The sequence below is a fragment of the Ailuropoda melanoleuca genome, chromosome 2 (assembly GCF_002007445.2).
Source record: "Ailuropoda melanoleuca isolate Jingjing chromosome 2, ASM200744v2, whole genome shotgun sequence".
Taxonomy (NCBI): domain Eukaryota; kingdom Metazoa; phylum Chordata; class Mammalia; order Carnivora; family Ursidae; genus Ailuropoda; species Ailuropoda melanoleuca.
The window spans coordinates 185,837,138-185,862,863 of NC_048219.1; the positions used below are offsets into that span (position 1 = coordinate 185,837,138).

At 38.3% G+C, this 25,726-nt stretch overlaps 1 protein-coding gene and 1 pseudogene across 1 annotated transcript; one reads left to right on the plus strand and one right to left on the minus strand.

Moving 5' to 3' along the window:
- LOC100484855 overlaps positions 1-19,545 on the plus strand; it is a 35,486-nt pseudogene extending 15,941 nt beyond the window's left edge.
- Positions 19,546-19,739: 194 nt separating this feature from the next.
- LOC117796001 (putative coiled-coil domain-containing protein 195) lies at positions 19,740-25,553 on the minus strand. Its single transcript, XM_034642581.1, has 2 exons — positions 25,331-25,553; positions 19,740-19,996 (listed from the first exon to the last, which is right to left on the minus strand). The coding sequence occupies exons 1-2, from the start codon at positions 25,551-25,553 to the stop codon at positions 19,740-19,742; spliced, it is 480 nt and encodes a 159-aa protein (XP_034498472.1).
- Positions 25,554-25,726: the final 173 nt, after the last annotated feature.

Below are 25,726 nucleotides of genomic sequence, written 5' to 3' on the forward strand. Positions count from 1 at the left end.
ATGGAGGACTTCTTGGAAACCTATAAACTACCAAGACTGAAACAGGAAGAAATTGATTTTTTAAACAGGCCATTAATTATGAAGGAAATTGAGTCAGTGATAAACAACCTTCCAAATAATAAAACTCCAGGCCCAGACGGTTTTCCTGGGGAATTCTACCAAACATTCAAAGAAGAAATAATACCTATTCTCCTAAAGCTATTTCAAAAAATAGAAACAGAAGGAAAGCTACCAAACTCATTCTATGAGGCTAATATTACCTTGATCCCCAAACCAGGCAAAGACCCCCTCAAAAAGGAGAATTACAGACCGATTTCTCTAATGAATATGGATGCCAAAATCCTCAACAAGATCCTTGCTAATAGAATCCAACAGTACATTAAAAGGATTATCCATCATGACCAAGTGGGATTCATACCTGGGATGCAAGCATGGTTCAACACTCGCAAATCAATCAATGTGATACATCATATCAACAAGAAAAGACTCAAGAACCATATGATCCTCTCAATTGATGCAGAAAAAGCATTTGACAAAATACAGCATCCTTTCCTGATTAAAACCCTTCAGAGTGTAGGAATAGAGGGTACATTTCTCAATCTCATAAAAGCCATCTATGAAAAGCCTACTGCAAGCATTATTCTCAATGGGGAAAAGCTGGAAGCCTTTCCCTTAAGATCAGGAACACGACAAGGATGCCCACTCTCGCCACTATTATTCAACATAGTACTAGAAGTCCTTGCAACAGCAATCAGAAGACAAAAAGGGATCNGCCATCTATGAAAAGCGTACAGCAAATATCATTCTTAATGGGGAAATGCTGGAAGCCTTTCCCTTAAGATCAGGAACACGACAAGGATGCCCACTCTCGCCACTATTATTCAACATAGTACTAGAAGTCCTTGCAACAGCAATCAGAAGACAAAAAGGGATCAAAGGTATCCAAATCGGCAAAGAAGAAGTCAAACTGTCTCTCTTTGCAGATGACATGATACTCTATATGGAAAACCCAAAGGAATCCACTCCCAAACTATTAGAAGTTATAGAACAATTCAGTAAGGTGGCAGGATACAAAATCAATGCCCAGAAATCAGTTGCATTTCTATACACGAATAACGAGACTGAAGAAAGAGAAATTAGGGAATCCATCCCATTTACAATAACACCAAAAACCATGCGTTACCTTGGAATTAACTTAACCAGAGACGTAAAGGACCTATATGCTAGAAACTATAGATCACTTTTGAAAGATATTGAGGAAGACATAAAAAGATGGAAAAATATTCCATGCTCAAGGATCAGAAGAATTAACATAGTTAAAATGTCCATGCTACCCAGAGCAATCTACAGTTTCAATGCTATCCCGATCAACATACTGATGACATTTTTCAAAGAACTGGAACATAGAGTCCTTAAATTTGTATGGAACCAGAAAAGGCCCCGAATCTCCAAGGAACTGTTGAAAAGGAAAAACAAAGCTGGGGGCATCACAATGCCGGATTTCGAGCTGTACTACAAAGCTGTGATCACAAAGACAGCATGGTACTGGCACAAAAACAGACACATCGACCAATGGAACAGAATAGAGAACCCAGAAATGGACCCTCGGCTCTTTGAGCAACTAATCTTTGATAAAGCAGGAAAAAACATCCGGTGGAAAAAAGACAGTCTCTTCAATAAATGGTGCTGGGAAAATTGGACAGCTACATGCAAAAGAATGAAACTTGACCACTCTCTCACACCATACACAAAAATAAACTCCAAATGGATGAAAGACCTCAATGTGAGACAGGAATCCATCAAAATTCTAGAGGAGAACATAGGCAACAACTTCTATGACATCGGCCAGAGCAACCTTTTTCACGACACATCTCCAAAGGCAAGAGAAATAAAAGATAAAATGAACTTGTGGGACTTCATCAAGATACAAAGCTTCTGCACAGCCAAGGAAACAGTCAAAAAAGCTAAGAGGCAGCCCAAGGAATGGGAGAATATATTTGCAAATGATACTACAAATAAAAAACTGGTATCCACGATCTACAAAGAACTTCTCAAACTCAATACACGAGAAACAAATAAACAAATCATAAAATGGGCAGAAGATATGAACAGACACTTTTCCAATGAAGACATACAAATGGCTAACAGACACATGAAAAAATGTTCAAAATCATTAGCCATCAGGGAAATTCAAATCAAAACCACACTGAGATACCACCTTACGCCAGTTAGAATGGCAAAGATAGACAAGGCAAGAAACAACAATTGTTGGAGAGGATGTGGAGAAAGGGGATCCCTCCTACATTGTTGGTGGGAATGCAAGTTGGTACAGCCACTCTGGAAAACAGTGTGGAGGTCCCTTAAAAAATTAAAAATTGAGCTAACCCTATGACCCAGCCATTGCACTACTGGGTATCTACCCCAAAGATACAGACGTAGTGAAGAGAAGGGCCATATGCACCCCAATGGTCATAGCAGCTCTGTCCACACTAGCCAAATCATGGAAGGAGCCGAGATGCCCTTCAACAGACGACTTTATTAAGAAGTTGTGGTCCATATATACAATGGAATGTTATTCAGCTATCAGAAAAAACAAGTTTTCAACATTTGCTGCAATATGGACAGCACTGGAGGAGATAATGCTAAGTGAAATAAGTCAAGCAGAGAAAGACAATTATCATATGATTTCTCTCATCTATGGAACATAAGAACTAGGAAGATCGGTAGGAAAAGAAAGGGATAAAGAAAGGGGGGGTAATCAGAGGGGGGAGTGAAGCATGAGAGACTATGGACTCTGAGAAACAAACTGAGGGCGTCAGAGGGGAGGGGGGTGGGGGAATGGGACAGACTGGTGATGGGTAGTAAGGAGGGCATGTATGGCATGGTGCACTGGGTGTTATACCAAGTAATGAATCATCGAACTTTTCATGAAAAACCAGGGATATACTATATGGTGACTAACATAATACAATAAAAAACATTAAAAAATAATAAAAAAATAAAAATTAAGTATTGCTGCAGGTGGGAGAACTCAGTCTCTTCAGGGACCTACTTTGGTATCAAAAAACACCACGCTCCATGGTCGTACCTGCGAGATTTTTAGAGATTTCTAAGATCTCTTTTCTAGAGGATAAACCAGATTTTGGATCAAGGAATAAAATAAACTCCATGTTTCACATTGTCCCTGTACACAGCTATCTTTCTGTTAAAGTTTATTTCAGATTCACAGCTTAGGAGGGAGAAGTAGCTCAAGGAGATGGGAGCAGGCCGAACTGGATGCTAGAAAATTTGCCAGTGCTTTCCACTTGATTCCGAAAACATCGTTTAAGCCTTCCTTTGTTTCAGCATGCTTATTTGTTAGAGGAAGTTTGTAGGAGGGCATATTTGTGAAAGCAGATAGCTCTGGCCAATGCTAGTATACTTCGATGATAGATTGATTTAGTTGTTTGCCTTTGGCTTTTCTCACCCACAGTTATTAATTTGCCATTATTGGCAGTGTTGGTGACCACTAACAATTCACATGGGGCAGTTTCTTCTTCATTCTTCCTTTCTCTTGTTCTTTCTCTTCTTTACAGGTGAACGTACGTGACTCTGAAGGCTAGGGAAGGATCTTGCTGTCCATATATTAGCTGATGTCTCATCAACTTAACCAAGAGAAAATCAAAAGCTTGAAGACACAAACGTTAGAAATTTCACATATAAATTTTTACCAACTTAACACCTTGATTTAAAATTAGACATGTGTTGTAGGGAGTCTATGTTTTGAATGGAACAAAATAACAGTGTCTTGTGTTTGTTTTGTGCTTTATGCAACATAACACCATACACGATCTCATTCGGTCTTTCGATACCCTGGATGTGGAGAACACTGAGGTCGTCTTCACTTGTTAAGAATACCTCAACACAGTCAGGGGGCAGCATGGAACTCTTACAGGAAGCATCAGCAGATACAGGGTTTTGTTCAGGTTTCGGTACAAACTCTGTCACTTCAGATTGATGGAGTAACTTCCCTGAGCTATACTTACTCTTTGAAATTCTGGCCTGGAACTACAATTGTGCTGGAAAATTCCATGATCCTGTGACTTCAGAAACTTCTTTCCTTACTGAAAGGAAGAAAAGTCAACCAGATTGTTTGCTTTTGCTTGTGTATTATTCCCCATCCTCAAGAGTTCCATGTAAGTGAAAGATGTAAAATAAACAAAAATATAGAATGCAGAAAGTTTTAAAACAAAACACGGCTTATGCTTTCTCACATTATAGCTTGGTGCTGTGAACAAGTATGTATTGACTCTGGATTAGGCTACATTTTTGTGATGAGACAGAACTTGGGCCTTTTTATCTAGATTTTACTCATACCATCTTACCTTCTTTTCCCAACCTTAAACTTCTTTCCCCCTTTCTGTTTTCCAAATTGTAGCTTTCCAGATCCACTTTCTTGAGTTTTTTTTAATTAAGTTTTTATTTTAATTCCAGTACAGTTAGCATAGACTGTAATATTAGTTTTAGTGTAGAGTATAACGATTCAACACTTCCATACATCACCCAGTGCTCATCACCTGTTTCCCCCATCCTCCCACCCACCTCCCATATCAGCTTGTTTTCTATAGTTAGTAGTCTGTTTCTTGGTTTGTCTCTCTCTCTCTCTCTCCTTTTTCCTCTCTCATTCACTTTCTTGTTTTGGATTTCTACATTTAAGAAATTAAATATACATCAGAGGTTGAAATCTGGTAACCTCTCTACACATATGGTGTTTGATTTTCACAATGTTTTTATTTATTTTTTATTTTTAAAATATTTATTTATTTGAGAGAGAGCACACGTGCAAGCAGGGGAAAGGGCAGAGGGAGAGGGAGATGGAGAGAATCCTCCAACAGACTTTCCACTGAGCATGGAGTCCCATGTGGGACTCCACCCCAGGACGCTGAGACCATGACCTGAACCAAAATCAAGAGTTGGCTGTCCAACTGACTGAGCCACCCAAATGCCCCTATTTTCACAGTGTTTTAAAAATTGAACACATTGCTAGTATTCATGTATCAGGATATTTTGCCTAAAAAAACAGATTTTTAACATCTTTGGACTATAGGGCATGTGGCAATACGGTATCTGCTTTCCCACAGGGCATCATGAAGGTGAATAGCTGCAGTTCCCTCTGGCTTTTTTTTTTTTTTTGTAAGCATTTTTTTTTAAAAAATTTGAGTATTGTTAATGCACATTGTTATGTTAGTTTCAGGTGTACAACTTAATGATCTGAAAAGTTTATACATCATGCTATGCTCACCACAGGTTAGCTGCCGTCTATCCCAGTACATTGCTATTACAATATCATTGACTATATTCATTATGCTGTGCCTTTTATTCCTGTGACTTTCTCATTCCATAACTGGACACTTATATCTCCCTCTCCCCTTCATCCATTTTTTCCAACCTCCTACTCCTCTTCCCTCTGGCCACCATCAGTTTGTTCTCTGCACTTATAGTTCTGATTCTGCTTTTTTTGGTTTATTCAGGTTTTTAGATTTCATTTATGAGTGGAATCATACGGCATTTGTCTTTCTCAGTCTGATTTATTTCACTTATAATATTACCCTTTAGGTCCATCCATGTTGTCTCAAATGGCATGAGCCCATCCTTCTTTATGGCTGTGTAACATTCCACTGTGTATATATACCACATTTTCCTTATCCGTTCATCCACTGATGAACACTTAGGCTGCTTTTATGTCTTGGCTATTGTAAATAATGCTGCAATAAACATAGGGGTGCATGTATCTTTTTGAGTTAATGTTTTCATTTTCTGGTAAATACCCAATAGTGGACTTATTGGATCATATGGTATTTCTATTTTTAATTTTTTAAGGAAACTACATACTGTCTTTCACAGTGATGGCACCAGTTTACACTCCCACCAACAGTGCAGGAGGATTCCTTCTTCTCCACATTTGCACCAACATGTGTTGTTTCTTGTCCTGATTCTAGCTGTTCTAACAAGCGAGACATGATATCTTGTTGTGGTTTTGATTTGCATTACCCTGATGATGAGTGATGCTGAGCGTCATCTCGTGTGTTGGCCATCTGGATTTTTTTTTTTTTTGAAAAATGGATATTCAGGTCTTCTGCCCATTTTTTTCTTGGATTGTTTGTTCTTTTGGTGTTGAGTAGTATGAATTCTTTATATATTTTGGATACTAGTCCCTCATTGGACATATCATTTGCAAATATCTTCTCTCATTCAAAGAGTTCTTTTTGTTTTGTTAATGATTTCTATTGCTGTGCAAAAGCTTTTTTTTTTAAATTAGTTTTTTCGAGGGAGAGTGGGGGAGAGGCAGGGGGAGAGGAGAAAGAGTATCTTAAGTAGACTCCATGCTCAGCATGGCGCCTGATGTAGGGCTCAATCTCACCACCATGAAATCATGACCTGAGCTGAAACCAAGAGTCAGATACTTACTGACTGAGCCATCCAGGTGCCCCCAAAAGCTTAAAAAATTTTTTTTTTATTTAAGTAATCTCTATACCCAACATGGGGCTTGAACTCATGACCCTGACATCAAGAGTCACATACTGCTGCCTGAGGCAGCCACGTGCCCCTTTTGTTGTGCAAAAGCTTTTTATTTTGAAATAGTCCCAATAGTTAATTTTTGCTTTTGTTTCCCTTGCCTTTGGAGACATATCTAGAAAAATGTTGCTATGGCTGATGTCAGAGAAATTGCTACCTGTGCCCTCTTCTAGGATTTTTGTGGTTTCAGGCCTCATATTTTGGTCTGTAATCCCTTTTGAGATTATTGTTATGTATGGTATTAGAGAGTAGTCCATTTTCATTCTTTTACATTAGCTGTCTAGTTTCCCAGTTGCCACCATTTATTGAAAAGACTGTTTTTTCCCTATTGACTGTTCTTGCTTCATTTGTCACAGATTAATTGACCATATAAATGTGTGTTTATTTCTGTGTCTTTCCTGTTCTATTGATTACGGTGTCTGTTTTTGTGCTAGTACCATACTGTTTGTATTATTACAGTTTGTAGTATATCTTGAAATCTGGAATTGTGATACTTCCAGCTTTGTTCTTTCTCAGGATGGCTTCGGCTCTTTGGGGTCTTCTGTGGTTCCTTACAAATTTTACTATTATTTGTTCCAGTTTTGTGAAAAATGCTGTTGGTATTTTGATGGGGATTGCATTGAATCTGTAGATAGATTTGGATAGTATGGCATTTCAACAATATTAATTCTTCCAGTCCATGAGTATGGAATATCTTTCCACTTGTATCATCTACAGTTTCTTTCATCAGTGTTGTATGGTTTTCAGAGTACAGGTCTTTCATCTCTTTAGTTAAGATTTTTCCTAGATATTTTATCCTTTTTGGTGCAATTGTAAATGTTTTTTTTTTAAATTTCTTTCTATGACTTCATTATTAGTGTCTAGAAATGCTACTGATTTCTGGGTATTAATTTTGTATCATGCTACTTTACTAAACCTATTACTTATAGTAGCTTTTGGTGGAATCTTTAGGATTTTCTATGAATAGTATCATGTCATCCGCATAATGACAGATTAACTTCTTCTTTACCAATAGGGATGCCTCTTAATTTTTTTTTCCTTTCCAATTGCTGTGGCTAGGACTTCTAGTACTATGTTGAATAAAAGTGGCAACGGTGGACATCCTTGTCTTGTTTCTGACCTTAGAAGGAAAGTTCTCAGGGGCACTGGGTGGCTCAGTTGGTTGAGCGTCTGACTCTTGATTTTGATTCAGGTCATTATCTCAGAGATGGCCCAATGTCTAGCTCTGCACTCAGTGTGGAGTCTGCTTGAGATTTGCTCTTTCCCTCTCCCTCTGCTCCTCTCCCAGCTTGCACTCTCTTTCTCTCTCTTTCAAATAAACAAATTAGAAAAAAAGAAAAGAAAAGTTCTCAGTCTTTCACCATTGAGGATGATGTTAGCTGTGAGTTTTTCATATATGGCCTTTATTATGTTGAGGTGTGTTCCCTCTAATTCCCTCTAACCCCACTTTGATGAGAGTTTTCATCATGAATCGATGTTGAATCTTGTCAAATGCTTTTTCTGCATCTTTTGGGATGGTCATATGATTTTTATCCTTCATTCTGTTGATGTGGTATATGATGTTGATTGACTTGTGAATATTGAACCACCCTCTCATTCCAGGAATAAATCCCACTCGATTGTGGTGAATGATCTAGAATTTCTAATGTGTTGTTGTATGAGGATTTCTGATATTCTGTTCAAGGATTTTTGCATCTATGTTCATCACGGATATTGACCTGTAGTTTTCTTTTTTTGGGGTGTCTTTGTCTGGTTTTGGTATCAGGGTAAAGTTGGCCTTATGGAATGTATTTGTAAATTTTCCTTCCTCTTCTATTTTTTGGAGTAGTTTGAGAATAGGTATTAACTAGTCTTTCAATGTCTGTAAATCCATCTAGATCCAGACTTTTATTTTTTTGGTAGTTTTTTGATTACCAATTCAATTTGGTTACCTGTAAACAATCTATTCAGATTTTCTATTTCTTCTTGGTTCAGTTTTGGAAGACTGCATGTTTCTAGAAATTTTATCCCTTTTTTTCTAGGTTGTCCAGTTTGTAGCATATAATTTTCCATAGTATTCTCTTATAATCCTCTGTATTTCTGTGGTATCAGTTGTTATTTCTCCTTTCTCATTTCGGATTTTATTTACTTCGATCCTTTCTCTTTTTTCTTGATGAGTCTGTCTAAGGCTTTGCAATTTTGTTTATCTTTTCAATGAACCAGCTCTTGGTTTAATTGATGTTTTTCCTATTGCTTTCTAAGTTTCTATATCATTTATTTCTGCTCTGATCTTTATTATTTCCTTTCTTCTACTCACCTTGGGTTTGTTTGTTCTTCTTTTTTCTAGTTCTTTCAGGCATAAGTTGGTATTGTTTATTTGAGTTTTTTCTTGTTTCTTGAGGCAGGCCTGTATTGCTATAAACTTCCATGTTAGAACTGCTTTTGCTATGTCCCAGAGATTTTGAACCATTGTGTTTTCATTTTAATTTGTCTCCATGTGTTTTTTGATTTCCTCTTTGATTATTTCATTGACCCATTGGCTGTTTAGTAACATGTGTAGTCTCCACATGTTTGTTTGTTTTCCGGGTTTTTTTTTCCTTGTCATTTTTTCCAGCTTCATACTGTTGTGGTCAGAAAAGATGCATGGTATATTTTCAATCTTCTTAAATTTATTGAGGCTTGTTTTATGGCATAATATGTGATCTATTCTAGAGAATGTTCCATGTGCACTTGAAAAGAATGTATATTTTGTTGTTTTTGGATGGAATGTTCTGTATATATCTGTTATACCCACCCATGCCCAATGTGTCATTCAAAGGCATTGTTTCTTGATTGATTTTCTGTCTGAATGATCTAGCCATTAATGTAAGTGGAGTGTTAAAGTCCTCAATTATTATTGTATTACCATCAACTTCTCTCTTTACATCCATTAAGATTTGCTTTATGTATTTAGGTGATTCAGTCTTGGGTTTGCCGATATTTACAATTGTTGTGTCCTCTTGTTGGATTGATCCCTTTATCGTTAGGTAATGCCCTTCTTTGTCTCTTATTGCAGCCTTCATTTTAAAGTCTATTTTGTGTGATATAAGTACTCCTACCCTAGGGTTTTTTGTTTTTGTTTTTGTTTTTTTTTTGCTTCCATTTGCGTAGCGGATGTTTTTCCTTCCCTTCACTTTCAGCCTGTATGTGTCTTTAGGTCTGAGATGAATCTCTTAGAGGCAGCAGGTAGATGGGTCTTGTTTTCTAATCCATTCTGCTACTCTATATTTTTGATTGGAGCAGTTAGGCCATTTACATGTAAAGTAATTGTTGATAGGTATGTACTTATTGCCATTTTAAAAATTTGTTTTCTTGTTTTGTAGTTTTTCTTTGTTTTTTTCTTCTCCTCTTGCTTTTTTTCTTTGTGACCAATGAGTACCTTTAGTGTTTTGTTTGTTTGTTTTTCTCTTTATTTTTTGTGTACCTATCATAAGTTTTGGATTTGTGGTTACCACAAGGTTCATATTTAACATCCTAAGTAAATAACAGTCCATATTAATTTGATGGTCATTTAAGTTCAAACACATTCTTAAAAAAAAAGAAAAACAGAGAATGAAAAAATATTTTTCTTTTTCTTTTCCCCCTTCTCTCCCCTTTTTTCTCTCTTCTCTGTAGTTTATGTATATGTTGTTGCATTTTACATCTTTTTATTCATATTTTTCTTATGTCTAATGATGGCCATTTCTTTTCCACTTAAAGTAGTCTCTTTCACATTTCTTGTAAGCCTCATTTAGTGGTGATAAACTCCTTTATATTTTGTTGGTCTGGGAGACTCTTTCTCTCTCCCTCAAATCTGAGTGATAACATTGCTGGGTAGTGTTCTTGGTTGTAGGTTTTTTCCCTTTCAGCACTTTGAATATATCATACTACCCCTTTCTGGCTTGCAAAGTTTCTACTGAGAAATCAGTTGATACCATTACAGTGTTTCTCTTGTAGATAACTTTGTTGTTCTCTTGCTGCTTTTAGGATTCTCTTTATCTTTAAGCTTTGACATTTTAATTATTTTGTACTGTGGTATGGTCCTTTTGGGTTCATCTTGTTTGGAACTCTCTGTGCTTCTTGGATTTGGATGTCTATTTTCCTCCTTAGTTTAGGGAAGTTTGTAGTTATTATTTCTTTAAGTAAGTTTTTTACACCTTTCTCTCTCTTTTCTCTTCTGGGACCCCCCCATAATATGAATGTTCACTTGATGTTGTCCAAGAGATCTCTTAATCTATCTTCATTAAAAAAATTTTTTTAAATCTCTTTTTGCTGTTAAACTTGTGTGCTTTTTATTACCCTGTCTTCCAGATTGCTGATACATTCTTCTGTATCCTCTAAACTACTGTTGATTTCCTCTAGTGTGTTTTCTTATTTCAGTTATTGTATTCTGCAGCTTCGATTGGTTCTTTTAAATTTTTTTTATCCTTTTATTGAAGAGTTCTTCCATTCTCTTCTCCAGTCTGGTGAGTATCATTGTGATCATTACTTTAAATTCTTTATCAGGCATACTGCTTTTCTCTGTTTCATTTAATTCTTTTACTGAGGTTTTTTCTTGTTCTTTCTTTTAGAGCATATTCTTCTGTCTCCCCATTTTGCTTGACTTTCTGTGTTTGTTTCCATGGGCTAAGTGAGATGGCTACGTCTCCTAAAATTGAAGGAGCGGTCTTCTGCATGTTGACCCCTATGTAGACTGCGTGTGTTTGGTGGCTTTTGCTGGAGCTTTGGCTGTAAGTGCTAGTTACTCTTTTAAGTCATGGCTTTTTACCAAGTGAGTCAGAAAAAAATCATAAAAAAATTATAAAAGGAAAGAAAAAAAAAAGAAAAGAAGAAAGAAGTAACAAGGAAGGAGAAAAGAAAAAAGAGAACAAGGAAGAAAAGAATAAAACCAAAAATAAAATAAATAAAAACAAAGCAAGACAACATAAATTTTAAAAAGTAAATAAAACAGGATAAAACAAAAATTTAGAGAACCCCACCCCTTCCTCCCCCCAAAACCACAGCTTGTTTTCTGAGCCCCAGGACCACAGAGCATGTGGTGTGGGCTTGTAGGCCCTGGGCTCTTGGAAGTTGTGAGCTCACTGAGACTACTGGACTCACTTGTTATGGTGTGCAGACCCTGCTTTAGTCCCAGGCTTATGTAAACCTTGTTGTTCTCCAGTCCTTCTGCCCTGGAGGACTTTCCTGCTGCTCCTTCACTGCTTGGCAGAGTTCTAGTGTTTTTCTTTTACATGCTGTCTCCTCTTTTAAACCTTTTTTGTTGTTGTTTGTCTTGTTCTGTTGTTTTTGTTTTTTTTCTGTGCCCAAGGACAGAGCGATCTGTTCCCAGGCCTTTAGTACTCTCCCTCCCCACTGCTTTTTACAGCATTGGGCTGGGGGTTCCCTTTGTTACCATGTCTCCATGTCTCTCACTCTTCTCTTGCCATTCTCTCTGTCTTTGGCTGTTTGATAGCTGTTCAGTCAGCCCTCAATTCTTCTTCAGGAGGAATTGTTCTATCAATCAGTGTAATTTGGTTTGTTGTAGGGAGGAGGTGAGTTCAGAGTCTTCCTATGTCGTCATCTTGAACCCAAATGTCAACTGCAGCTCCTTTTGGACAGGGCGTGCAGAGGTCTGTGCAGAGCCCCTCCTCATTTCTGTTTCTTGCAGTCCCTAGTAGGCATTTGAGTTCCTGACTTACAGAAGTTTGGGGCGTTGAAGAAGGCAAACATAGTTGGTCAGAGCATGACTGAGATACACTTGTTCTTTTTGGTTCGTTATATTTAAAAATCTTCTCAGAACATTTACTATCAAACAGTATAGTGAGTCAGGAAACAGAAATGGGGCTTTGTTTCTTTAATCTTAATATTAAATACTTTAATATCAAAGTTTAACATTTGATGGTGCTTTTTTACCGGGCAGTGTTTGAATCATGTAGTTGTTAATTCAGTTCAGTTCACAGAACACGTATGAAATGCCAATCACGTACTAGTCATTGAACTTGGTATTGGGGGTAATTTGCCATTATAACTTTGCCAGTTATGACATTATAATTTGGGCAGTCGGCATTTATTGTTTGTTTTTTTAACTGTTTGGGAAACGTTTCTTTTAACTGATGCTAACACAAAAGTCTTTATTTTGTAAATAGGCAGAAAATATAATTGTGCATAAACTAAAAAGTAAATATGTCAGGAATCTCATAGGTTACTAACTTAATTATCTATTGAATGTGTGTCTATTCCTAGATGAATGTGCTTTTAAATCTCATTTGTATCTTTCCCCTCTGGTTATAACCTTGCTCTACGGTACCTTTGTTATAATGTTGAGAATATTGTTAATCGTAAATGAATATCATAAATAAAAGAAGCGTTTGACTCATTATGTGGCTTTTACCTCAGGGTATTCATTGATTCATCCATCTCCCTTCCAGGAGACTGTCTGTGCCTATTAAAATCCTTTCTTAGAAGTGGATTGGACCATTCTTACCCTTTCCTTGCGTCTCTCCTTCCACTTCAACTTGGCACCAGACTTGGGAGCCCTGGACTACACTTCTTAGCATTTACAAGAGTGAATTGCAAGCATAGCTGTCTAGCAGAAATCAGCCGAGAAAGCTTATTTAAATGTGAATTTCTGGTTTGCAACCTGTCAGTCCCCCTAATTCTACAGCCAATTCAGTTGGTCTAGGGTGAGACCAAAGAATCTGCATTTTAACATTCTGGCTGTTTTAATGTATTTGTTTAGAAAAGAGTATTGGTATTGGTGTTGGAGGGGAAACTAGGAAACTGCATTTTATTTTTCTTAAGATTATTTATTTTAGAGAGAGAGAGTGCATGTAGTGGGGAGAGGGGCAGAGGGAGAGAGAGAGAGAATCTCATGCAGACTCCCTGCTCAGCTCGGAGCCCAGTGCTGGCTCGATCTCATGACCCTGAGATCATGACCTGAGCCGAAATCAAGAGTCAGAAGCCTAACGGACTGAACCACCTAGGTGCCCCAGGAATCTGTCTTTTAATGCTCTGAATATTTTAATATAAGAGATTAGTATATAAGATATTAGTTTAAAAAGGGTATTGGGTATTTGAACGTGATTGCTGTAAACCAGGAGGGGGAGATGTTCTCCTGAAAAGAAGTTCAGGAATTGAGGGAATTCTGAGATTTCTGATCCCTAAGAAATGATCATCTGAACTTCTTTGTTCTCCTTCCAAGCTGGTTTAGGGCCTTTGTCATTAGCCAGCCCACAGTTGCTCTGAGCCCACCATGGATGCTATGGGAGTCTGCTGTGTTTGTGCTCCCATGTCTGTGACACAGGATATTAAAAGACCAAATGAGCTAGTATCAGTGAAATATCAACCAACAATTAACCATAAGGATAATCACTATTGCTTCTATACCATTAATCAAAAACAGAACTTTTTTTTTTCTAAATTTGTTACAGGTTCATCTGGAAAGTGACACTCATAATGTAAACAACAGCATTTCCTGATGGCATAAGGCCGCTACAGAACACCACCATGCAATTTAATTCAATTACATTTAATTGCTCACATGTTGCATAAAGAGACTACAATAGTCACTGTACAGCCAACAACATTAGTATTCGACAACGACATAAAGTAATCACTTCCATTTCTTGGCCAAGTCCATTGACAAGTCCATTGACCTGATGCCAAGCATTTTGTGTGTCTTACTGGGCATCTTTCCAGAGCTCTTTGTAGGGGAGGACACTGACCCAGAGAGGTCTCAGTATTTGCATCTCTTGGGAATGAGCTGTTTCTTAAATTTCATCACCTCACACCACCTATTCTGCAATGGTACTTAGCTGGTTTGTGGTCTGATTTGGTGAACATTTCAAAGAAATTGAATTTTTGGAATATGAAGACACGTCCATGGGTAACAGGAAACTGACTGTCTTTATCTTGTCCCTAAAGAAAGCAGAATAAGGAGAAGATAAGTAAGACTTTTTAGTGAGACTTTACATAAAACATTTACGTTTTTTCTAAGCCACCAAATACTGCCTAAGTCGTTAAAAGCTCATTTGAAACATATGTTAATGCATTTTGTTTAGTTATTCAACAATAATGCAAAAAAATATATTGGAATTGGCCTTTTGATTAAGCCTAATGAAGAGCGCTGATAAAAATAAAATTTAAAACTATTGAGGGAAGATTATTCTCTTGATGTTTAAAGTTAAAGAATATCATATTGTCTCAGGCGAAGGGTCTTTCACATCGGAGCTCATCAGGTGAAATGAAGCAGAAATTTGAGGCAATTATTTTATAATCCAGATCAATCTGCAATTATAGACATTGAATTAACGGAATATCCATCACACTTGAATAGTAAAGGGGAGAGAGGAGAGATGGCAGTGACTCATGTCATCTGAGGGATTAAATTTTTCCATTTTGCTTACTCCTTTTCCCTCCAACAATGTTACATAGAATCTTGACATAAGTTAGGATACACCGCTCTCAGAAAAAGTCGAAAGAAAGAATGGTGTTTGAAATTATTGCCTTTTTTCCAATTTTGTCCTCTCTCTGTCTCTCTTTCTTTGTCTTAAGTAAGGCCATGATTGCACTGAGTGGCATATAGTGGCCTTCATTGAGGAGAACACATCTGCTCCCTCCCTTGGCAGGAAGGTCAGTAGTTCCATATGTTGGGATCAATAAAATAATAACTGTTCTGCCATTAATAGGCACTCACTTGACTATCTCATTTATTCTTCACAAAAACTCTGAGGTAACTGCTATTATGATTCTTTTTTGTTGTTGTTGTTACAGAAGAATAAACTATGGTACAAAACAGACTAATAACTTTTCTAAGGTCAATGATGCAGTTGAGATTTTAGCCTTCTGATTCCAGAGACTGCCTTCTTAACCATTTTGCTATAAGAAAAGGAAAGGATACGGTTGACCCTTGAACAACGCAGGGTTAGGGGCACTCAGCTCTGGGGCTGTGGAACATCTGTGCATAACTTTTGATTCCCCCCAAAACTTAACTACTACTAGCCTGCTGTTGACTGGGGGCCTTACCAATAACAGGAACAGTCGATTAACACATATTTTGTATGTTGTATGCATTATATATACTGCATTCTTACAGTACAGTAAATTAGAGAAAAGAAAATTAAAGCAATCATTAAGAAAATGTTTTTTTTTTTTAAAGATTTTATTTATTTATTCGACAGAGATAGAGACAGCCAGCGAGAGAGGGAACACAAGCGGGGAGTGGGAGAGGAAGAAGCAGGCTCACAGCAGAGGGAGCCTGATGTGGGGCTCGATCCCATAACGCCGGGATCACGCCCTGAGCCGAAGACAGACGCTTAACCGCCGTGCCACCCAGGCGCCCCTAAGAAAATGTTCTTAAAGAAAATCATAAGAAAGAGGAAATTTACAGTACTGTACTTACTGAAAAAAATCCACATGTAAGTGGACTGGCACAGTTCAATCCTGTGTGTTCAAGAGTCAACTGTGTATGTATTTAATGTCTCTGGTTTCTCCTATCAGCAAAATGAATAATAAAGCATTTCTAATTAAATTAGTAATTAATTAATTTTTGTGAAAAATTAATTTGTGTATAGTTGACACACAATGTTATATTAGTTTCAGGGGTATAACAGTGATTCAACATTTCTATGCCTCATGCTATGCTCTATATGGACTCTTTCCCTTAATCTTTTTAACAACCTGAGCTTTTTTCTTAAATGCAGAACATTAGATTTCTCAGTTTCTAGTTTCTCTGAAAATTCAGGAAAAATTAGAATTCCATCTCTGGTTTTTGGAGAGCATTTGTTCTTAGAAACGTTGACATTAGCATTATTCTGTAAAATACTTTCTGGTATAATAATGAAAAGGCTCACACGCAAATTAGGTACGATGTCTGACTGCTTCAAAAGCCAGTTCAAACAAATTGGTTCCTGATAAATCTTTGTAAAATTCTCTGAGAGCTATTAGAAAGTAAATGAATTTACAAAAAAAAAATTAGAGGACTAATGTAATGACATGTTACTTTACTAGTTAATCACCGAGGAAGTAAAAGACAAAATTAAAGAGCACCATAACAAAAAAATCCACGCTTCGTTCTTCTCAACAGTTCTCTGTAATCGACTGGATTTTATGTCAACCCAGCTGCTGATTTCAAGCCATTACTGGCTTTCTTGTTTTAACACAAACCTGCAATTGGTTCAGTCTTTCCCATTAAAGTAGATTCTCAATTACCGATGGATTGTGTTCTAAATAGTTTATTCCTTGGCAGCTGGGAATTTGAAAAACATTTTGCTTCAGAAAAATAATATGTTATAAACGTTGGCTAGGCTCCCAAACGATCACAGAAAAGAATATGAATTGAAATAGGAAAATTAATAATACTGTATTTCTCAGCATTATAGGTCTGCAGGAATGTAATGGCTTAAGAGCAAAAAATAAAACATTATGCTATGCGCACTGCACAATTTCAAAATATGCAGATACAGACTGGAAAGATACACGTCCATCAAAATCTACATGGTGGTTATTCAGACAGTGAAATTATGGGAGATTTTCCTTTTTATACTTTTTTACTTTGAATATTGCATTTATACTTTGTAATTTGCAATTTTCTTTTATAATGAATATTTAGTTCCTTTATATAACTGGATATGTGTATATATATATACACATACATTCAGATATGTAAATGATATGTGTACATATATATATATATATATAATTTCTCAAACAAAGGCATTCCTTTTATGACGAACATTTACTGCCCATACATACATATTTAGAAAAAGAAGTATCTCTGCCTTTCTTCCCTTGTCCCTATTTGAAAACACATGGCCATTGGCACACAATGATTGGGTGTTCTTGTTTCCATGTCCCACATCTGCTCTGCCAATAAATCTTATGAGCTCCATCTTCCAAATATATCCAGAAACCACATCCGCCATTACTACCCTTGGCCAAGAAATGACCATCTCTTTCTTAGATAATTTTTTTTTTTGCCTTAAACCTGGTCTTTTTATTTTCTGTATTGTTTTCCTACAGTTTTTTTAAATCAGGACTCCCAATATGATCTTTTATCTTTATCTTTATTTTTTTTTTAATGAAAAGAGTATGTTATGTACCCAGTTCACTTGGGATAAATCCAGAATCATTGGAGGGGAGTGGGAGGTCACCCCTAGTGCTTAGCTGTCAACTTTGCCCGCTGTCCTGCTCGCTCACTCTGTTCCAGTTACACCAGCCTCCTTTCCCTTCCTCAAGCACTGGTCATGCACCCCTCAGCATCTCTTGCATCTGCTGTCCTCAATTCTTGGAAAGTTTTTCCCACCCAGGAACCCTCAGAACAGTTTCCCTTTTTACTCAGATGGTGAGGTATTTTCTAGCCACGATGTATACAACTTCAGCGATGCTTGCTCTTCTAACCCCTCCTTTTCCTTTTTAGTTGGTTTAATGTTCTCTTTTGTAGGTATCACCATCTAACGTAAATGATACATTTTTATGTATTTTCGTATTTATGAATTATCATGTTACAAAGGAACATGCTCCCCATGAACAGAGACTTTTGACAATTTTGTTTTTTACTGTATCCTCATAGCCTGGAATCCTGCCCAGCACATGGCACGCCTCCAGGGTTATTTGTTGAATGAATGAATGAACATAATGAAGGTATGAAAAAGAAATAGATCAAAAGGATAGAATCAAAACTCATGATAACACTTGCCCATTGGCTGGATCAGGGAAGAGAGATATTCTTATATCTCTCTGTTAGCAACATTTTTTTCCTGTTATATATAAAAATATCTGAAGAAAATGTGACAAAACTCTTGCAGGGAAAAACAGTGGTCTTTGTAATATTTGCTTCTGAATATTTTTGCATTTTAAAACTTTTCAGAAAGACATTTTTACTCACTTTCCAATAATTACGGGACAAAGCACACACTTGTAAGCATTGCCCGGAAGGCCTCTTAATGATGGCTCGTGCTCCCTCCTTCACCCTCATTCACTTGACTACTTTGGTTCTCCCCACAGTCATGCATGCTTCTGTGCTCTTGTCTTTTCTGCTCCACCTTACGTGATCTTTCTAGTTTTCTTTGCCTGACTACATACAGCTGTCCTTCATGACTCAGGCTACTCTCTCAGGTCCTATAATAGAACTTTCTATAAGTGAAACACAATTTTCATCCTGTCTTGTAAAATTCAAATGAAACTGGCTCAGCCTTTGTGTCCTGCATCCTGTGGGGGGTCCAGTGCTCTTTCCAATATTGATGAGAACCCCTGTAGGCCTATCACTGGTTATATCTCGATTTGATTTCCTGTCACTGCTGAACTTGATGACTCCTTTATTCTCTCTGCACCCCATTTGTTCCATTTTCCCTTCTTCATGAGAACCCAGGCCTCTTTTTCTCCTTGAAGGAGACAAATGTGTAGAGACTCTCCCTAGAGAGTCAGGGCCTAACTGGGAATTGGAGGCAGGGGTGCAGTGTGTGGGAGAGGGGAGGTCATGGTCTAGCCTTGTAGAGGGGATAAGTTGGACTTGAGAGTGACAATTTTGTTCTGAAAGGGCCCTTGGCCCTACCGACTGACTCCTGGGTTCACTGTCTGACCTTCCTCTTAAAGACTCCCCGACCATCTCTCAAATGTTTTCTCAAATCCCTCTTTTTCTCAGGCTGCGCCTATGTCCCTAAACACCAGGTCCTGGATTTTGCAGAACCAATTCCTTTTCTCTTTGTCTCTTGGCCCTTTTGAATTGCACCTTTTTTATACCCCCTAAAACCCATTGGGTCACTTCCCCCACAAGAACAATCCTCTCTCAGAGAGGACTTCTATGTGCAGTTCCTAAAATCAATGTGTCTTTTCCCTGAGAAGCACTTTACAGAGTGATCAGTTCACTCGCGTGTCTTTGTCACTGAATGAAAGTTTTGAACATAAGTTTGGCTTTTGCTCAATCTTGTAGCGTTGGCGGCCAGCTCAGAGTACGGTCATGAGCGCTCGATGAGTAAGGGCGGACTGATGAAGTGTTCTCCCAGAGGTGTCTGCTAGAGTGCCATACGACCTCAAAAAAATTTTTCTTTCTTTTGATCCCCTAAATGCACATAAGTGAGATGCAAATTATTTTGGCCTAAGAGCCTATTCGGTTTTGTTTCCTCCACTAGATAAGACCTCGCTTATCCAGGGGAACATCTTAGCACCCATCGCAGCATGTGCCTATAGCCTGACTTGAGGCAGGTTGTGCATTACCTGGTTACATCACCAAAAACATGCTCAGGAGAAGCTCTTTGGTTGGAATTAGTGCTGGTCAAAGAATCTGCTGCAAACATCTGTTCTTCATTGTCGTGCTTCTTAATTGAAGAACATGCCAGTGACTTAACTCTTCCCTGAGCTTCTAGAATTCCACTCTTTTGGTATCTTTCCCCGGCTTTCCAGGGATCATTTGCAGCAAATGAATGAACTGGTGAGGAAATGGAATAGCGTCTAACAATCATGACATTGCCTGCGTGGGAGACACAAAATTTAAGTTTATGAAAATTTTACCTTTAATGATGTCCACAAATGTCAAATTACGTTAATAGTACTTCATTAAAACGAACTAAACAAAACTATTGCTTTTGATTCATTTTTTTCACATAAACTACATGTACTCACTGATTTATTTTACAAATAATTGAGTGCTGGACATGTGTCAGGCACTTTTTTACGGGATAAAGATGGGGATAGTGATCCCACACAAAACTCGTGCCTGCATAGAGCTTCCTTCTTGTGTGCAGACAGATGATAAACATTACGTGATAAAATTCAGGTAGTGATAGGTGCTGGGAAGTCAAGCTAGGCGGATAAAGCGAGGGGATAGAGACGGATGAGGGAGAGGGTCTGGAAGCTGTATGAATAGTGTGGTTGGTGAGACGTTTGTGAGGATGCGGCATTAGAACAGAGACCTGGGTGTGTAGAAATAATAAAACAAGACTTTAAAATGGGAAGAACACGGATATTCTGGAGATGCCAATGCTAGACAGCTTTTCTCTCTCCTTCTAGAAGATTATAGAAGAACCTGTTCATCATAGACCCATATCACCTGAATGGCCACAAATAATTGAACTGGCTGCTGCTAGCTGACCTACGCTTGTGTGTCTTGACTTTAGTTGGGATAGTCGCTACAAGGAAGCCTGTTGTTGGCGAGACGAAAGCACAGGAGGAGTGCGGGAAGAAGCCAAGATGCCTGGCATGGAAAACTGGAGTGTTCCTGAGAGAGACGGAGAGATTTACAGCCTTTGTTTCTGAAGGCTTTCAATTCAATTTCTGTCCATAAGTGTCTTCCAATAGACTCTTTTCTTGACATGTATCGAGTCTTCTCTGTTCCCTATAACTCAGGCACTTTGGTTAAAAGAAGTTTATTTTAGGGAGTTTAGTTTGTCTGAATCCCCGTGACACGGTACTAATGCTGACCAGACATCCAGTTCTTACCCAGGGGGCGAAGAACCCTGACCTCATGGGTTGGTTTTCATTTTCTGGAGCACTTAAAGAATGTTTGCCGAATCTTTTTTCTTTCTGGTCACAGCACTGGCATGAGCTGACATGAACGTTTAAGAAAGGCCTGCATCGTGTTTGGGTTTTGAGAGTGCTAGAAGCGCAACGATTTCTTACCTGAGTTTGCTGCCTACGTCTGCAGAACACAGACAGCAGATCATTAAGGTCATTGCAAAATGTGGAGGCTGCCTTGGCTTTTTATGGTTTGGAAGAGCAGAAGATCAGCTTTTAGGCAAGAGTTTGGGGTGGGGGGAAGTGGTTTAAGTTCAAATCTATCTGAAGTGACTAACTGCATGCAAATACTGTTTCTAAATTATCTTAAATCATTCCTTTGGCCATGATCTATAACTTCTATAATAGTCTAAAAACAAGTTTATGACTATTGACAATCATGAAAGTTTCTGTTTGGAAGGATTAGTAACATTCTCTTTATAGTGAATGGTAGGAAATCACAACTGAGGAAATCGTGCCGATGAAAGCAAGAGGAAGTTTCTTCTTATTTGGAACCTACGCTCCAGCTTGACTGACTAGCAACTCTGGTCTTTGTTCATCTCTCTGGGCCACAAATTCAGACTTAAGCCTGTATGCTTTAGTTTCTTATCAGTCAGAAGAAAAGGATATTCAACACAGCATCACGGGGTCATTAGCACAATTTCAGAGTTTGCTGCCAAATGCAGTGTGTTTGCCAGCAAAGGATGTGACTACATCGCAGAGAGTCAGAGGCCCAGCAATGCTGGGGCACCCCTGTAAGGAGTCATTTCTTTTATCTTCCTTGCAGCAAATTATTTCTCCCCTGATGGTCCCAAGGTGACATTGCACAGGGCAGGAGGCTAAGGGCAGTATCCCTGAAAGTGCTGGTTGGATTTCACAGCCACTGAATGCTTCTCCACCCTGACAGATGCTTCCATGAGAATTTATCCAGCAAAGACTCATTCTAAGCAGGTGTTCTTTTGCATTCTTATTTTATATATAAATGTATACATATATATTCCCATATATAATATAGATATTATATATATCCCTTTATTATATATATTAACATATATACATATCCTCAAGCAGCTGTGTCACTGGGCTGTGGCATATATATATATATGGTGTGCGTATATATACACATAGACACAATTCCCCCAAATATATATATATCCCCTTATTTTACATATATATATATATATGGCTAGATGAGTAGATATGTATATCTATGTATTCCCAAGCAGCTGTGTCCCTGGGCTGTAGCATATATATATCCACATATATAATATATATATATATCCCCCGTATATTATATATATAATATATATCCCCTTATTATTTATATATAATATAAATAATATATTTTATATATAATAAAATGTAAAATAAAATAATATATATTTATTATATGTAAAATAAAATAGTGTATGTGTATATATATATATATATACACATATATCTCCAAGCAGCTGTGTTCCTGGGCTGTAGCATCGCTCTGTATCAGGTGAATGATGGGGAAATAGGCTTCTCCACTCATAGAATCTCATTTTGTCTTACTACACATATCGCACAATCAACAAAAGAACCTTTAGTTCCAAGTGATCCTCTTTCAGGTCCTCTTTAATTGTTCCCTTTCTTAAAGAGACTCACATTTCTGATTTCATATTGCTCCTTCTCAAAGAATAGGTTTATATTAGTCTGTTGCGAAAGGATGGGAGAGGCTGCTTAACCTCTTGGGCCTTATAACCTCAACCGTAAAATAAGGAGATGATCTCGAAAGTCCCTGTCTAATAGCAAATGTCTATGATTCGGTTTTAAGTATGAACGTCAATAGATATTGGCAATGTCTTATTAAAACTGCTGATAAAAAACTCATGCCGAAGTCAAATAGCATTTTTCTGGCATATCCAATGATATTAAGGTAACTACTACCAAGTAACTCTTGTTGAGTCTTCCTTGTGCTACCTTGTTTAATGCTCTCAACAGCCAGAGGAGACAGATTTGATCGGTGTCTTCATTTTACAGATGAGGAGAGTGATCGTGAAAGCATCTTACATTCATAGGATCACAGAACTTTACAGTTGGAATAGGCCTGGGAAGGCATCTAATCGAATCCATTCATTTTTACATGAGGATGCCAAGGCCAGGAATTTTCTGTATCCTGCTCAGCGTTGACCAAACTATTACAAAACTGGGACTACAACCCGGTGTCCCCATGTTCAGGCCAATGTTCTTCCTACTTCTGTCGTGCACTTTTGTAATAGCACATCGCATATAAGACACAGATAGATACATGTAAAGTAACTCAACTGGGCTTCCAAGCACAAATGTAAATCATGTCTCTTTCTGTCTTTAATTGATACGACTAACAAGTTCCCCCAATTTTACCAGTTTTTCAAGTCCTTTTTAAACTTAGTGCTAACATTCTTATCGGGAGTTACCATCCATATGCTGAAGAAAGAGGATATCAATTGTGTGTTTAGCTTTTATGAATAGTCTAAACTCCCCTAAGTGGGATGACATTCAGGCCCTGAGAGTTTAAAGAGTAATACTCTTTGTTCTTTGAATGGTGTAATTCTTGTGGTAAAATAACCACGAGATATACTAAGACAACTTATTTTTTCATTAGGGTAGGCATTGTAGAAAATAGATTTGATGGAGTGTCGTCCGCTTTTGGAGTGAGGCAGTGGTTTTCGACCGGAGGAACTTTTGTCCTCCAGGCAACATTTGGAATGTCCGAAGACATTTGTGACGGTCATGACCGGAGGGTAAGAGGCAGATACTACTGGCATCTAGTAATTAGAAGCCAGAAAAGCTACTCAACATCCCTTAATATCCTAGACAGACCCACACAGACACAGAGCTGGTCAGTACGACGTCCAAGGTTGCAGGGGCTGAGGAAGTGTGGGGCAAGGATGTGTTACAAATATCCCTACCTTTCTTTTCTTTTCCTTTTCTTTTTTTAACAAGGAGACAGTCTAACTTCCTTGTTAGTTACTCTTTTAGTTTTTTTTTTTTTTTTTAAAGATTTTATTTACTAATTTGACAGAGACAGCCAGCGAGAGAGGGAACACAAGCAGGGGGAGTGGGAGAGGAAGAAGCAGGCTCCCAGCGGAGGAGCCTGATGTGGGGCTCGATCCCAGAACGCCGGGATCATGCCCTGACCCGAAGGCAGACGCTTAATCGCTGTGCCACCCAGGCGCCCCATCTTTTAGTTCTTTTAAATAACCAGCAGACAGAGCTACTCAGATTCGGAGTTGCACTTGACAAAAAGGGAAAAGCCCGGATTGGAATCTCTTCCCAGCTTTGAGATGTAGGGCCCCATGCTAGAGAGAGATCTCTCAAGCAGAGAAAACCGGCCGGCAAATATGACATGTTCCCTTGCCAAGCTGTTCAGAACCTCTAACCAGCATTGCCTGAAGCCTTTGACAGGTGATATTAAGAGATTTGAGTATTTAATTAGACACATCGGTTTTATTTGACTATGCTGCGTGTGGCAGGCACTGATCATTTAAATGCAGAATGTAGTTTTGCTCTGCTGATTTCTGACTTTGCGTATAGTCTTCGCAGTCAAAATACTTTTCCTGTAAAAGGTTCTCACCTTTTGATTTTTAGAATGGATCAGACACTGATCCTGCATCTTGAAGTTTTCGACCTGTACAGGTTGAATAATGGGCAACGCACATTCACACAGGGCAGGAAGTTTCTTTGTAAAACATGGGTAAAAAAAATATCTGCCATTTGTTGTGTGCTTGCCGGGGGCTGAATTAAGTCTATTATCGCAGTGAGATAGGTACTATAACCATGTGACCTTGGTACTCTAACACTTCCCGATGTAGAAAACGAAGGTGAAAGATTCCTCCTCAGTATCTCTGAGTCAAGTGGATAACGAATGACAAATCACTTGCGACCATATTTGTCTGACTGTAATAACCATACCCTGAACTATTGTGCAGTATTTTAACTTAATAAGTGAGCATAGTATTTGACACACACCCATTCAGGATTCTATGATGTGACCTTTAAATGCTTGAGGTCAAGAAGGAAAAAAACACATTGTTTTTCATGTGACTGATTTTCACAAACCTACCATTCCTACCTTTCCAGGAAGATCTGGAAATAGTTTTTGATGTTGCTAAAATATGTGGGTTGAAGATGCTAATGGTCCTTTCCCCCTAGGGATTTAAGGTAATCTACCAGGAGAAAAAGGCTGGAACTCACCACTGCCAATGCCACCTTCTGCGGTTATGTGAGAGGCACAATAAACGTAATGTGCGGGAGAGCTTTGCAAAGATGGGCACAGCCCAGAAGAGCTATGGACATTCGGTACCTTGACGTTCGCGTACAGCTGGTGCCGCATCAATGGAAACACCACCGTGAAGGGTTGCTGGAGATTTTTCAGATGCTTTTTCGCGGTTACCAAGGTCTGTGACTTCCTCTTCCATTTCATCTCCTGATTCTCCGCTGGGACCAGGAGTTCTCTGACTACTTGAAGTCAGCTTCTTCCGGAGGACTTGATTCTCTTTTTTCAGCTTGTTGATCTCTGCCCGCATTTCCTGGATAATTCTTACGAACTGGATGTTAGCTTCCATTTGCCTCTTCCCGCGTGGCTCTGGTTTGCTCCTCTGGGGAGACAGGCCACCTTTTGCTCATGAACCAAATGCATAGTCTACTCAGTGGGACTGGTCAATCCTCCCCATAAACCTTCCTGAACAATAGATGTCAC

Excerpts from the sequence above, each read along its gene's own strand:
- LOC117796001 (XM_034642581.1), bottom strand. The coding sequence starts at position 25,553 with ATGCGGGCAGAGATCAACAAGCTGAAAAAAGAGAATCAAGTCCTCCGG. Across the intron at positions 19,997-25,330 it reads AGCTGTACGCGAACGTCAAG|GCAATGTCATGATTGTTAGA; the intron begins GTACCGAATGTC and ends TCTCCCACGCAG.